This window comes from Bos indicus, chromosome 21, assembly GCF_029378745.1.
Source record: "Bos indicus isolate NIAB-ARS_2022 breed Sahiwal x Tharparkar chromosome 21, NIAB-ARS_B.indTharparkar_mat_pri_1.0, whole genome shotgun sequence".
In the NCBI taxonomy this organism is placed as follows: domain Eukaryota; kingdom Metazoa; phylum Chordata; class Mammalia; order Artiodactyla; family Bovidae; genus Bos; species Bos indicus.
Window position 1 is genome coordinate 32915891 of NC_091780.1, and position 15822 is coordinate 32931712.

At 40.9% G+C, this 15822-nt stretch overlaps 1 protein-coding gene across 1 annotated transcript in view; it reads left to right on the forward strand.

Annotated features, from left to right (window-relative positions):
* Window positions 1-14775, forward strand: part of HMG20A (high mobility group 20A) — a 76864-nt gene extending 62089 nt beyond the window's left edge. Inside the window, exons 7-10 of the mRNA XM_019983655.2 lie at window positions 6884-6959; window positions 7660-7875; window positions 9228-9370; window positions 12317-14775. Of these exons, the coding sequence (XP_019839214.1) occupies window positions 6884-6959; window positions 7660-7875; window positions 9228-9364 (429 nt within the window). The 3' untranslated portion in view covers window positions 9365-9370; window positions 12317-14775. The remainder of the gene's footprint in view (window positions 1-6883; window positions 6960-7659; window positions 7876-9227; window positions 9371-12316) is intronic.
* The last annotated feature ends 1047 nt before the right edge of the window (window positions 14776-15822 follow it).

The following is a 15822-nucleotide window of genomic DNA, read 5'->3' on the forward strand; positions in this document are numbered from 1 at the left end:
GAATAACAATGTTGTGACAGTTTCAGGTGAACAGCGGAGGAGACTCAGCCCTACATATACATGTGTCCATTCTCCCCCCAAACACCCCTCCCCTCCAGGCTGCCACCCACTGAGCAGAGTTCCATGTGCCATATAGTAGTTCCTTTTTGGTTATCTGTTTTAAATATAGCAGTATGTACGTGTCCATTCCAGACTCCCAAACTGTCCATATATATCTTATGTACTTAAAAAATACTGACTGTTCTCTAAGTGCCCCATCCTTTCCTGCCTCATGTCTGTGCTCATATTCTTCCTTTCATGAGAATACTTTCTTTCCCTCACTCATTTTTGTATCACCCTCTCCTATCCTTCAATTTTGCCTCTAAATTCTAGTCATCCATCAAATCCTATTTTAAGTTCCATTTTTCTCCTTCAAGCTTTTCCTGTTTCCTCCAACTTCCTTTAAACCTCACAGTTCTCTTTATGTCTGTTATGCACTTAGCTGGTCTGGCTAAGGTGCCAGAGTTACTCAAGTGCTTCTGTCATTAACACTCTTGGATTATAATTTCTTTGAAGGCATGTGTGGTCTAGCTTCCATTCTGTACCCATCCACATACCATCTTGCGTTATGTTCTTATATGGAGGAGTTATTCCACAAATACTCATTTGTTTTTATACAAAACCCATTTGTTGAAATAACAATGGAAACTTACACAAAAAGAATTTTCTGATGCACTCTTTTGCATGCCCTGGGTTTTTCACTAAATCAAGGAAATCATTTCTTCAAAATAATGACTTATTTATCGTGGAGTTGTAGTTCTCATACCTAATTTGGTATTGGTTACCTTCAAAATATAGAGAAAACTTTTAGATTCACAATTCAAATAGATTTATCACCATCCATGAATTATAAAGTGAGAAGCATGGTAAATATGAACATTTTATTTTTCATATAAATCCTATATGCTGCTGCTGCTACTGCTAAGTCGCTTCAGTCGTGTCCGACTCTGTGTGACCCCATAGACGGCAGCCCACCAGGCTCCACCGTCCCTGGGATTCTCCAGACAAGAACACTGGAGTGGGTTGCCGTTTCCTTCTCCAATGCATAAAACCGAAAAGTGAAAGTGAAGTCGCTCAGTCATGTCCGACTCCTAGCGACCCCATGTACCACAAGCCCCCCAGGCTCCTCTGTCCATGGGATTTTCCAGGCAAGAGTACTGGAGTGGGGTGCCATTGCCTTCTCCATATAAATGTAGTTATATATGACATCTCTGTGTTCCAATTAGGATGAAATTTTTTTTGCTTGAGAAACTGTATGTACACTATATGTTTTAAATCATAATTGAATTGTGTTATAAGTTTTCTATACTGCCAGATACTTGTTTAATTACTTATTGCCCACCAATATCACAAATTTTCTAAACTTCTTTTTTTCCCTATTAAGCATCTTTTATAGCTTCTGTATCCTTAATAGTTACAAAACAGAGTATCGACAGTAAAATCTTAGATCTCACATTTTCTAGTCAGTGACTGACTGACTCCGTTCATCAACATGGATTTTGCTGGCCAAACCATGGCATTTTTTGCCTCTAATAAAGTTAATAGTTGCAATCAGAAAAGATTTAGTAGACTTGGTCGGTCGTAGAAGCTGCTGCTGCTGATTTGCGAAATTAAGCATTTTAATAAAATGTTATTTTAGTATGATAGGAATTTCTGCAGTATATGAAAAGGAATAACTCTCTTTGTGATTTTCCTGTTTCAGGATTAGACACATGTGAAACCAAAGAAAAGGAAGGAGTAGGTGGAAAGCCAGCAGTAGTTTCTCAAGTACATATACACTAGGCTTTATAAGCCTGTCTGTTGTATGCCCAGGTCAGGATAAAGCTCTCTTAGTAAGGTTGTTGACTCAATTAATGTCACTCACTTTATCAGTTTTTTTTTTCATTGAATAATAGCTTACTAAATTAGGTAATTTCAAAACAGTTGCAATTTTAAAAACTGGTTTGACAGTTTTTAAACACAGCCACACATAACCTCTTAGTATAATAAGAGTTAAGGAAAATAAGAAAGCACTATGAGTGGGAAAAAAAATCCACAGAAGCCCCATGGAAAGGAGCAACTGAATCGTACCTTAAAGATGACTTAGGTTTTGTGGGGGCATTTCATATATATACATATATATCTTTGGATAAAGTGGCCTGAGCTGAGTTATGAGGAAGTTAATAAAAGAGCAAGTATCTTGCAACGTGCCTGAAACATCACATTTCTAAATGCATGCTTATTTCCTTTTTCTTATCCTATTAGGAATAAAATGGCAAATGCCATAAAACAGTTTTCAAGCTCACATCAAAATTACTAAGACCTCAGAAATCCTCTCACCTGACCCCCTCTTTGCCAGTGAGGAAAATGACTTGCCTAAGAAAGGAGAGAATGTCCCAGAATCACTTACGGAATTGGTTAGAGGCAGAATTGTGACTGAAACCCAGGCGTCTGTAGCCCAGGCTTATTAAGGTCTCTTGGCAGTGCCCGCACACTATATGGAATAAACAGTGTTGCAAGTTAAAATGGGCCTGGCTGCCTGTGGTGTCAGCAAAATTTGTTGCCACTTGAGACAGAAATGATTTGATTTGTATATATGTAGTAAAGAAACCTATTGTATTCCTTAATGGAACTTAGATTCATAAGACATGGTTACCAAGGTAGATACTGGGGAGCCCTGTTAGAGCTCAAGAAATGCTGACCTGAAAGCCATTCAAGCCATTCTGCATAGCAGTGGGGCACTTCAGCCTGGTACACAATATTGAGAGCATTCCTTAAAGTAAAGGGCACTTGAGAGAAGCATATCACTTCATGAGATTCTGGCCCTGAGCCTAGATCACAGCAAAATAGTTTCAGTTCAAAAGGCCTCTGTTCTCTTACCCTCCACTCAATATATAGAATGAAAACCAAAGTGAAGAGTATTCTTGCTCCTCTCAAATCAGAAGCCAGCCTCCTAGACCCAGGAGTCAGCTAGTTTTACTCTCAAGAAAGTGTCTAAATCTCATGTGGGGACTAAGATAGAAACAATAATTTTGTTTCTCCTTTAATTTATGAAAAATGACAAAATGACACTCAACGTGAACAAATTAGACCCCTTCAATGACGAGGTAATGAAATCCTTATGATTTTAATCCCTTGAGTGATCCTTGGAGCAGCTTAAGTATATCTGAGCCCCCAAGAGTATCCCCTCCAATGCCGAGTAACGTACTCAGTAATGGAAGAGTGCTGATGGTTTTTATGACGACTCTTCAGTTAAACAGAATTTCTCTCTTGGCCCTTCAGAGACTGAACAGTTTCATTTAATTGCTGTGGTGTTTCTTATTTTGTACTCTTAAGAATCTGTACCAAGAGGCAGTGTGTTAATGCACTTATGTGGTGCTATCCTCTGCCCTTACATAGTTAGCTTGGTCTGGACTGCTCTGGCAAGGAAGAAAACAGAATTACCTGTCTGAGCAGAATCTAAGCCTTGGAGAGGGCTCTTGGTACCATGGTAATGGGAGCCAGGCATCCACACCAACCCATCTGACTGGCATATATTCAGACCTATAGCTAAGTAAATTGATCTCACACGACTGAAGCGACTTAGCAGCAGCAGCAGCAGCAGCAAGCCAGTACAGTTAAGTAAGAGACTGAGCAGGATGGGATGATAAAATTATAAGCCTTTATCTAAAGTCATTTGTGGACTTACATCTGTTATGTCTTGTACAGTAACAGAGTTAAAGCATATGGTAAGCCAGCAGAGTTGAGAGAAAGCCACTGTGAAATATATCTAAGATCTCTTCTGGAACCAGTCTTTCTTACCCATACATTAATTCTCTTTGAAATCCACCAAGAACTGGCTACCGTCTTACTTGGGTTTCTCTTACCTTGGACGTGGGGTATCTCTTCACAGCTGCTCCAGCAAAGTGCAGCCACTGCTCCTTACCTTGGACGAGGGGTATCTCCTCACTGCCGCCCCTCCTGACCAGAGAGTTCCAGAAAAACATCTATTTCTGCTTTATTGACTATGTCAAAGCCTTTGACTGTGTGGATCACAATAAACTGTGGAAAATTCTGAAAGAGATGGGAATACCAGACCACCTGACCTGCCTCTTGAGAAACCTGTATGCAGGTCAGGAAGCAACAGTTAGAACTGGACATGGAACAACAGACTGGTTCCAAATAGGAAAAGGAGTGCGTCAAGGCTGTATATTGTCACCCTGCTTATTTAACTTCTATGCAGAGTACATCATGAGAAACGCTGGGCTGGAAGAAGCACAAGCTGGAATCAAGATTGCTGGGAGAAATATCAATAACCTCAGATATGCAGATGACACCACCCTTATTGCAGAAAGTGAAGAGGAACTAAAAAGCCTCTTGATGAAAGTGAAAGAGGAGAGTGAAAAAGTTGGCTTAAAGCTCAACATTCAGAAAATGAAGATGATGGCATCTGGTCCCATCACTTCATGGGAAATAGATGGGAAAACAGTGGAAACAGTGTCAGACTTCATTTTTCTGGGCTCCAAAATCACTGCAGATGGTGACTGCAGCCATGAAATTAAAAGACGCTTACTCCTTGGAAGAAAAGTTACGACCAACCTAGACAGCATATTCAAAAGCAGAGACATTACTTTGCCAACAAAGGTCTGTTTAGTCAAGGCTATGGTTTTTCCATTGGTCATGTATGGATGTGAGAGTTGGACTGTGAAGAAAGTTGAGTGCTGAAGAATTGATGCTTTTGAACTGTGGTGTTGGAGAAGACTCTTGAGAGTCCCTTGGACTGCAAGGAGATCCAACCAGTCCATTCTAAAGGAGATCAGCCCTGGGTGTTCTTTGGAAGGAATGATGCTAAAGCTGAAACTCCAGTACTTTGGCCACCTGATGCGAAGAGCTGACTCATTGGAAAAGACTCTGATGCTGGAAGGGATTAGGGGCAGGAGGAAAAGCAGACGACAGAGGATGAGATGGCTGGATGGCATCACCGACTCGATGGACATGAGTTTGAGTGAACTCCAGGAGATGGTGATGGACAGGAAGGCCTGGTGTGCTGCAATTCATGGGGTCACAAAGAGTCGGACACGACTGAGCGACTCAACTGAACTGAAGAACTGGCTAGAGGCAGAGTTTTGCCTGTTGAAACTGGGGCCTTCAGTGATAATTCTGTTGTTTGTTTCTAAATCATTCTGGAAAACTTCACTTTATTTCTTTAAGAGGTAAAAGGGTAAAAATTAAGTGCTCTGAAAGTTTCTTCAGGTAAATACATAGTTTTTCACACTTCCATCCAAGATGTCTCTCTTAATGAGCTGCCCTTGGCAGGCAGTTCACATAGCCCAGCCCTCCATAACAAGGCAGGCACCAATATGAAAACAGGAGCTTGGCTGTCAGAGTTCTCTCATAGGCTGTTAACTGCTTAGCCTTTCTGCTGGGCACCAAATCATATTTGTGTTCAAAGATAAAAGACCAGTGGTGGCAAGAGTAGGAAATATACATTCTATCTCTGGCACTAAATGTGTTTTTATAGGAATGATTTCTAGACTTTTTAAATTGTTCATTATGTTATAAAGGTTTTGAAATCCTCAGATTTCACTAGCAATTTCTTCAGTACTCATTTCCCACTGTTTTCTTTACCATCTTATATTATGCAAGATTTTAAATACTGCCAAGACACTTATAATTTATATTCTTAATACTTTCAACTTTAAATTCATTGTAGAAGTTGCTGCTAAAGCATTTTGAAATATTGACTTTATTCACAAAGATCATTGTGGAATATGTTTTGCAGTGGTTTTGTGAGACTTATTTTTAATGGCTTATTGGTGAATTAATTTTAGGTTTATTATTTTTTCTCTCACATAATCCTTGGCATTCTCATATTTAGAGCCTAGTTATTACTGACTTTTTGGTTTTGTTTGTTTTTCCTGTGTCCGAAGAAAGTCTGAAAGATCCCCATTATAGGCTGCCCTTGTAAATAAGTAGACGTCCTAATGGAATACCGTTATTATTGCTTGTGGCTGGCAGATCTCTGCTTAAAATTCTTATTGTCCACTCTGCAAAGTTAGATTGAATCATCCTATCTCAGAGAGCACTTTATATGCATAACCAACAGAAGCAATGGAAAAATCACCCAGAAATTATTTCTCTATACCTACCTCTTAGATGAAAAGTTATGACCAACCTAGAATTGTGGTGTTGGAGAAGACTCTTGAGAGTCCCTTGGACAGCGAGGAGATCCAACCAGTCCATCCTAAAGGAAATCAGTCCTGAATATTCATTGGAAGGACTGATGCTGAAGCTCCAATACTTTGGCCACCTGATGTGAAGAACTGACTCATTTGAAAAGTCCCTGATGCTGGGAAAGATTGAAGGTGGGAGGAGAAGGGGACGACAGGGGATAAGATGGTTGGATGGCATCACCGACTTAATGGACATGAGTTTGAGCAAGCTCCAGGAGCCAGTGATGGACAGGGAGGCCTAGCATGCCGCAGTCCATGGGGCTGCAAAGAGTCAGACATGACTGAGCAACTGAACTGAAGCGACTGATACCTACCTCAGTCACTTTCTCCCTTGTACACTGTTGACCATTCAGAGCAGAGAGCTAAGAAATGGTTTCCACCATCTCCATTAGGGAAGTTTATGTAGGTTTGTTTTAAGGTTTCTCATTGCACAGCAGTTGTCACCTGAGAGAGCTGAATACTTAACATGCTTGAGCTCTGTGAAAGTTTGGTTCCAAAGGAAAGGTGAATACATTTTCTTCACAGCCTCACCTAGACTGACTGATTGCTGCTCATCTTACTATTTCATTAAGGAAAACATGACCATTGTGGCTGCAGGCACTACTGTTTAATTTAGTTTAAGAATTGACTGTTTTGTTACTCTTGATTCACAGAAAGAAGCAGAAGTAAAGGAACGATCTGTTTTTGACATCCCTATATTTACAGAGGAATTCCTGAACCACAGCAAAGGTGATTACCAAAGGATCGTATTGCGTTCCTCACATCTGTGACAGGGGATTTAGTTGTCAGGAGAAATTAATTGCTCAAAAGCAATGGTAGTGATATTCCCGACCCTGGGACTGGTCTGGAAGAAGGAAGCTGCTTCTATTTCACTCTCTATTAAAAATAGCTACTCAGAAACCAGTGGAGGAAAGCTCAGCCAGTGTTGTCAAAGTAGCTTTAGTCTCTGAATCAGAAGAAATAAATATACATCACTAATTCAGTTGCTTTCAGGCTGTTAGCCAAGAACCTTTTGTACAAATGAAAGCTTGCATGGATGTCCAAAATATAAAATAAATAAGAGCAAAGCTGACCCCACTACAATAAGCTTTGGACCCACAGCTGTGCTTGCCCAATCTCCCAGGATCCCCCTGTGAAACCCCTCAGGCTTCTCATAGCACAGCTTTAAACAGACCAAACAAACAAACACTGGGAATTGCAGCTGTTCCTTGCAGTCTTAAGTATAGAATATGACCAGCTTTAAAAATTAAAATAACTCTGGAGAGCCAGGCGTTTTATTGCTGAAATTGCTATCTGAAAGGCCATAATAAGACTAGGGACAGGAGGAGGGGTAGCTAATTAGAGATAGCTAAGCAGAACTTCTAGAAGAGTCACTGGGACTCCTCAGAGACACTGTGTTATCTGTGTTTTGGGGGGCTTGCGTCCTCAGCTCGGGAGGCAGAGCTCCGTCAGCTTCGCAAATCCAACATGGAATTTGAGGAGAGGAACGCGGCGCTGCAAAAGCACGTGGAGAGCATGCGCACAGCGGTGGAGAAGCTGGAGGTGGACGTGATCCAGGAGCGCAGCCGCAACACCGTCTTGCAGCAGCACTTGGAGACGCTGCGGCAGGTGCTGACCAGCAGCTTCGCCAGCATGCCCTTGCCTGGTAACATCATCCCCACCTGAGTCGTGTAAAGCAGTGGGGGATGGGGAGGTGCTGCATATGTTGGCGTTGGTGTGGTGAGGCTGAAGTCTCCCTTCAAGGGGAAGACCAATAAACAACGAGGTCGTTTCCTCAGAGTTTTCTGTAGGTCATGTAATAGAATCTCAGTATTGGTTAAAATCTGGAGGAGGGCATGGCAACCCACTCCAGTACTCTTGCCTGGAGAATCCCCACGGACAGAGGAATCTGGTGGGCTCTAGTCCATTCAGTCGCAAAGAATCAGACAGGACTGAGCCACTAAGCACAGCACAGCCCATTGGTTAAAATAATCCAAAATTTCAGACTCTGCTCAGTTAAATTTTCCTTCAATTATATTTTAACATAATCTACTTTCTATTAAGCTTAATTTGATTTTCAGAATAGTTGAAACTGTGTAATAAATCCTCAGTGAAGTGCTTTTCTTTTTTTTTTTAATTGTGCTATAATTGATGTATAACACTGTTAATTTCCAGTGTACAACATAATGATTCTGTATCTGTAAACGCTGTGAAATGATCACCGCAAGTCTAGTTACCATGTGCCTCCACGCGTGTATGCACGCCAAGTCACTTCTGGTGTGTCCTACTCTTTGCAACCCTGTGGGCTGTAGCCCTCCAAGTTCCTCTGTCCATGGGATTTCCCAGACAAGAATACTGGAGTGGGTTGCCATGCTCTCCTCCAGGGGATCTTCACAACCCAGGGATTGAACTCTTACCTCTCCTGCATTGGTAGGTGGGTTCTTTACCGCTAGTGCTACCTGGGAAACCTGTACCACCATACAAAGTTGCAAACAAATTTTTCTTCTTGTGATGAGAACCTTTAAGATACACTTTCTTGGCAGCTTTCAAACATGTAGTACAATACTGTCACTCCACCCCCGTGACTTAATTTATTTCATCACTGGACGTTTTTATTTCTTGATCCCCTCTCCCACATCACCTGTTCCCCCAGAGCACTTTTCTGATATAAGTGTGCTGGCTTTGTGATACTGTCTTAATGGGAAGGAAAATAAATACTAGTATTTCTTATATATGTTTTCATGTTGAAAATAGTCACAGCAGATCTAAGAGAGTCTTTAACCTGTTTTATGCAACTACTCTTATATGCTGTGTAGCAATAATAGTCCATCTGTTTATTTAGAGTATGTGGATGAATTTCATTTCTTTGAGGTCTAAAAGTCTCTCCTCTGAAATTAAAATCTTCTCTGTGGAGCAGACCCCATTAGAATCAAGTTTATTTTGCTGTGGAATCACTGATCTGTGTTACTATTGAACTGAATGGGGAAGCTTTTCTTACTTTCTCTTATCTCACTTCAGGAAGTGGAGAGACACCTACAGTGGACACTATCGACTCCTATATGAACAGACTGCACAGTATTATTTTAGCTAATCCCCAAGACAATGAAAACTTCATAGCTACAGTTCGAGAAGTTGTGAACAGGCTTGATCGTTAGGGAATGGTGAGTGCTCACTGACTTGATTCGTACATGCTAGCACATCATCAAAACTAAGATGGCATTAGACTTTATTAATACTACTAAAATCCTGGAATGACATTGAATAAGTGAGTTGGAGGCTTAAGATTCCTGTTGCTTGGTTGCTAAATGTAGAAAATAGTGTTGGAAAACTGAATCAAGATAGTTTTTCCTCATGCATACCTCCATGTGGCTTAATAGAAAGAGCATGATTTTTGTGGTTGGATCTCAATTCTAGCTTTGTCACTTATTAAGTTGTATTCTTAGGTATTAGTTTCCCAAAGGTTTTGAAGGTTGAGTGAGAAATTTAAAGGAAATAACCCCCCAAAGAACACATTGGACAAAATAAGTATCACTTAATTGTTAAGCTTCCTTTTCCCTGTAAATTTAACGATAATTCACAATAGTCAATGAGACATTGTATGTGTACAAGCCTATGTCAGTAAGCTTTTCATTCACCACTCAGTATCAGAGTAACAGTTGTGTGTTAAATGTTAATGTGGGCTAAACTTACAGTGAAACAGTTAATGCCTTGATTGAATATATTAAAAAAATATATAAACTCTCAATAAGTGAAAGGAGAGAAATGAGAAAATAAACTTTTAAAAAATACATTCAATAAATGACTTGTAATATGTTTTACATCCTTTTAGAAGAGAAAAAATACATTTCTAAAGGGGGCCTGCCTTTATAAACTTTTTGGTACTAATGGTCAGTCATCAGTATCATTTCTTAAATGGAACTGGTATTCTTTCACTCAGATTCCTAGAGATGGAGTACCCTTTAGTTTTTCATTCCACAATTGACAGCCCTTTGGTCTGTCAATTAAATTGTTCCATCCCTGCAGACATATGAACTATGTGGAAATCTTAGGGTTGGACCATACAGTGAATGGCCATATATGGATCCTAAAACAAGAGTGGATGGCAGGATACACTTCTTAGCAAGGCTGGTCATGGATTTATATCTTTATTTGTCCTACAGGTAAATGAGCATACTCATATACATGTTCATATTCTAACATGGTCTTGACCTTGAGCAACATGTGCAAGAATAAATAACGCCTATAATTCTTTATCTAATGAGGTCGTGTCTGCCTGCAGAGACAAAGGCAGTCGTTTCTATCCTTCTTGGCCACGGGCTCCAATAGTAACGGTACAGGGCAATTCATCATACTTTATCCGAGTCGTGCTCTGATGGGGGAAAGGATTACTGTCCTTCTAGTGAGTAGCCAGATGGAACAGACCATACTTCTAAGAGATGACTGGACTCCCTACAGAATAAAGAAATGGCATTACTGCTGCTGTTTATGAAGGAAACAGCTTGTAAATCTAGGCCTGGGATTTTCAGGAGCTCATCACCCTTCGCATTTTCACACAGTGTTTTCAATTAGCTCTCTGGTAGGCTTGAAAAGAAAGAGCTGGGAGAAACAGTGTGGAGGACTGTGGAAGAACACGGTAACTGATAACATGCTGTCTCCTCACATAGGTAAAGGGCAGTTGTTGTGAGTTTTGAGCCAAAAATGGTTTTCCATTTTGAGCATTTGGCCAGTAAGACTTTTCTAAAGCTTTACCCATCTTAAGGATATAAACTGTCATATCTGCTTTCTGAGGTGTCTTTGAAAACCTAGAACATTATCATTATCCTTGATTTTAACCTACAAATACTTTGCCCTTAAAAGAAAGAGTAGCTGAAAATGTGAACGGTTTTGTTACTACAGATTTTTACAATCTAGCCATGTAAACATAACTAAGAATGGTTAGCTCTCCACACCCTCTGAAACTGTCAAATGAAACAGTTATAAAGACTATGATTAATTCTAGCTTGGCTTCATTATACAAATATGTACAGACAACTAGGCCTGATGTCCCCAGCATTCATGGTGCAATTAATTACTCTGACATGGGCTTGGCAAAGTTTTCTTCCTTTGTCAGGAGCCAGCAAGTGAAAGGAAGCGAATGGTCTATGGTTTTTAGAGCAGCATGTTAGAGCTGGAAGAGGTCTTTAGAAATCCCATCATTGTACATACAAAGAAACTGAGTCCCAGAGAGGTGAGATGTCTTGCCTAAAAATACCTAAGTAGGCAAGTGCAGATTCTAGAACTAGAACACATGTATCTAAATGCAATTGAGTTTCTAGAACATTGATACAAGGGGGTAGGGATGGGTGTCAAGGGAGAGCACTGAAAATCTTAGAATGAAAGCAGTAAGATAAATGGGGGGTAATTAAGAAAAAATTACAATCCAGCAATTATAATGTAAATTTTTGTTCAGCCATTTTATAATTATTTTTTATAGATATACAATGGAAGAATTACTCCAGTTGTCATCTTTCTTTGTGGCTAACTTATACTTAGAAAAAGTGGAGCTGGGAGGAAGCCATGGGGGTGATTTCACATGGAGAGGTGACTACTGTATATATCAAAAGCCATATGTTGCTTGATTTCAGTTGAACCAAATGATAAATAGTTACCTATTTGAGGACTGGAAAGAAAACAACTTTTTTATGTTATTGCATTTTTATTCATGTAAGGATTTATTCATCTTATGCACACAGTACTTCCCTACACATGCAGGGAGCCTTAGATTTATACTTGAAGAAAGTTGGTTTGATTGACCAGGACCAAAGTACTCATTTTTCATCATCGAATTTGTCCCTGATACTTGGTTTTCTGTGTTTGGCTGGCAATTTTCCAACCTCCCCATTGTGGCTGAACTGGAGCGGGGCCACGTTTGTCGTTGAAATGTCTAAAATGCCTTAGTGAGGTTGGCTGCTGGCAGTTTTATGAGCTCCTTGGTTTACATACACCCTGCTACTCACCTTAACCCTTTTGAAGATAGAGCATCGCAGTATTTTCACTCAAAGTCTGAACCCTTTCTGATCTGTGCTTACCTTTTTGGTATCTTTTTTCATTTGTTTTTTTTCTCCCAGTTCTACAGGTCTTAGAGCTCCAGGATGTTCTGTAAGTGGTTTCACTTGTTCAGAATGAGAAGCCATCCGTGGAAATTTGAGTTGAGTGGAGGCAGAGAAGGCGTACAGATTATTCTGCTTGTGAAAGAACCGTCAGTTATGAGGTACATGCCTTCACCCCAGGAAGCCATGTGAGGGAGCAGCAAAAGGAACATGTATGTGAACTTCCTATGGAATTGTCCTTGTGAAGCTTTGACCATGTACAAGTCTTCAGTCTCCTATCATCTATACTTCTGTTCAAGTGGGTCTGCGTATATTCTGCTGACTAGACACCCCTGAGACAGGCACCTTCTGCAGCAGAAAGGAAGCCTTCTCATTGTTCTGCTTCATTCAGATTGGACTGTCTTATCACTGGCTCTGTGGTTTTTATCAGTGGTTTTCCTACCTACCTGTCACTTCTTTTTTAATGCTTTTGGGGGTTAATTTTTTTATATTTTCTTCACCCCACCAAGTTAGATGTCTCCATTTTCTGACCTCTGGGCTTTGTTGCTCAGCAGGGCTCTGAAGGAGAGTTTCTCTCATTGGACAGGCCCAATCTTCTCCCATCATTGTCCTGCTGTGACTCCAAAGAAAGGAGCTTCTTGTTGACAGTGTCCTGTGGAGCGAGGCTGTGTCTCATACCCCACACAGCGCTCAGTGGGTGCCAGCCCTTGTAGTGGAGGCTTTGTGATTGCTGCCCTGAAGGAGAGCACTCTTTCCTCCCCCCTTGGTACTGCCTGCTGTTTTCTAAGCACTGCTCCTGCACGTACCCTGCGTCCCGGCCCCAGCAAGGCTCTTCTGTTCCCATCTGTTGGCAGTGACTTGTGCAATATTTTTGCTGAGAGAAAGGTCACTGGTAAACAGGACAGAACAAGAAAAGTAGTTTCTCACTTGGTAGGAGAAAGATCCTAAAGTTTCTTATAAGTGAAAACAGGGGAAATCCCTGTGTGCTTGAGGTGTACCGAGTTATGGATATGGATGGCGGAAATGTCATCAGAATACTGCCAGCTGACAGAGGAGAACACAGAGGAATTCTCCATCCTTTGTCTTTCTTCTCTAATCATAACTGCAGAGTCTGTATCAAAGGGACAGGCTTTCCTTCCCTCTCCCTTCTTGTGATTGAAAAAAAAAAATACACAGCAAAAGGGAAGAGAGGTTTCTGATTTTCATCTCAGGGTTTGGTTTTGTTGTGTTATGTGTTGATGCTGTGGAGCACAAGGCTGGCGGTTGCAGCTGAGATCTTTGGAACCAAAGCAGGGCACACTGAGCCCACTGTCCAGGCACCATGCCACCAAGGGCAGGTGGAAGTGTGGCCCCCTCACAGTATGCTCACAGGCCAGGGTGCAAGCCAGACACCCCCATCATGTTGCTGCAACCCTCCTGTCTTCTCAGCATCTCCTCCCCTGATTTCTTTCTTAACCCAAAGGAAACAAAACAACAGCAAAAAAACAACCTTGTTAAAAGTTCTTACATGAACACACATCAAATTTTCATGTACTGAAGCCCATACATATACCACCCTGGCCGTCTTTGAGAATAAGAGCCCATCATTATCTCTATAAACCTGCCAACTCACCTGCTCTTCTGTGTTTTCCTACTCTCACTGGCCATTCCTAGCTCTTCTCTCAGACACCCTGCCTGCTCAGTCCAAGCTGGAATACACTGTCTGTGGCAGGAGGACAGCCAAGCCAGTTCTGGAGTTTGTGTCTGCCTTCTGCCAAATACTTTGTCTCCTTTCTTCCTCCTCATATTTCTCTCTGTCTCGCCTTTGTGTTAGTTTTGCACAGCATTATTAGCAGTGCTGTGCACCAGGGAACGCTGTAATAGGGCCAGAGCTCATCCTTCTCCTTCGTCTGGATAGATACCTGACACTGACTTGAGAGACATCCGTAATCGGGAATGCATGAGATCTCAAGAAAGCTGGCAGTTTGAAAGCATTTTCACAAAATAGCAACCTGCGTCTGACATGCTGGCCCCTCCAGCAGCTACACCTGACTCACTGGTGGCTGGAATTCAACTGCCACAAAACAAGAAGGTTCCGGGAAGCAGGTCTGTCTTACCTGCTCTCTCCTCTGTGCCCAGCCAGGAAGGTAGTAAGTGAGCTCAGAGGCTAACACAATACTGAATTCACATTTCCCAGTAAACTTGTAGATATTATTGCACTAATATGTTCTTCTCAAGAAATAAGTTGTTGCCTATTCAGTGTTACAGATTTCTTTCTTTTTATTAAAACACAAAGAGCAGCTGAGGAAAATGAGACAGATTCTGACAGAATGAAATTTTAGGAAAAAAATGTATACGTGTGTTTGAAACTGTTGAAATGCCAAGTTTTCTGTACAAGTGTTTTTGTAATTAAACTTTTAGATTTTCTTTGTTTTTTAAAGAAGTCGATATGCTTGCTTGATGTTTGCCTCATTAAAAACTTTTCTATGTTGAATCTACTCGATTCAGTTTTACCTGCATTGCCTTCTTATCTTAAAGACTTTGTCAACTCTACATTAATCATTGTCTGTTACACTTTTAAAATGGTAACATTCATTTTATTAATTGCTTATTCAAAATGTGTCTTAGCCTGTTTGAGGGTTCAGTTCTCCTAATGTATGCTATAAGAATACAGTGAACTATAATTCACTCTAATGTAGCAGTAGTATTCTGGAGGCAACTTGAAAGAAGTCTCATGTTCTTAAAGTCAGTGACTTCAGCCCCCTTGATAGGAGGCCTAAAGACAGTCTTCCTTTTGACTAAAGAGAGAAATTTTCCTTAAATACTTGCCTTCAAAAGTAACACTACTTCATTAGTCAAAATCTGTCTTAAAGGAAATTTGTCGCCTACTTCAGCATGCTTTTTAAATTCTAAGGGTGAGCTCTCCTGGCTTCCAAAGCCTGCTGCCCTCTGAGTAAGCTAGTTATGTGGCATTGGGCAAGACTTGCTTTGTTCCCAGTTTCCTCATCTGACATGCCTCAGCTCTCTTACACTTGTCAGAAAGATAGAATTGGGTGATGAATTGACTGTACTTTGGAGGCTATAAAGAATCTTAAATGAATGCCAGGAATTATTGAGGCAACTCAGGGTCAGACTTGACTATGTTTAACAGAAACTCAAATCAGCAAAAGCTTAAATAAGACACATCTGTTTCACTGAAAAGTATTCCAAATGTAGGCAATCCAAGACCAGTATAGGGGCTCCTGTCTGCACCACAAGAAGGTTCCTTTCTCAAGGTCACTTCATTGTCAAAAACAGCCACTTGACCATCAGCCATCATTTGAAATTCCTGGCAGCTTAAAGGAAGAAAAAGGCCAAGGACAAAATGGGCAAACTCAGCTGAGTCAGCACCCTTTAAAGAGTCTTCCTAGAAACCACACAACGCTTCCAGAATGCAGTCATGTGACAACAGCTGGCTATGGGAGGCCAAGGATTATCACCTTTCCTCGGACATTACTGCCTCCAATAATATACAGGTTTTAGTCAGTAAGGAAGGAGAAAATAAA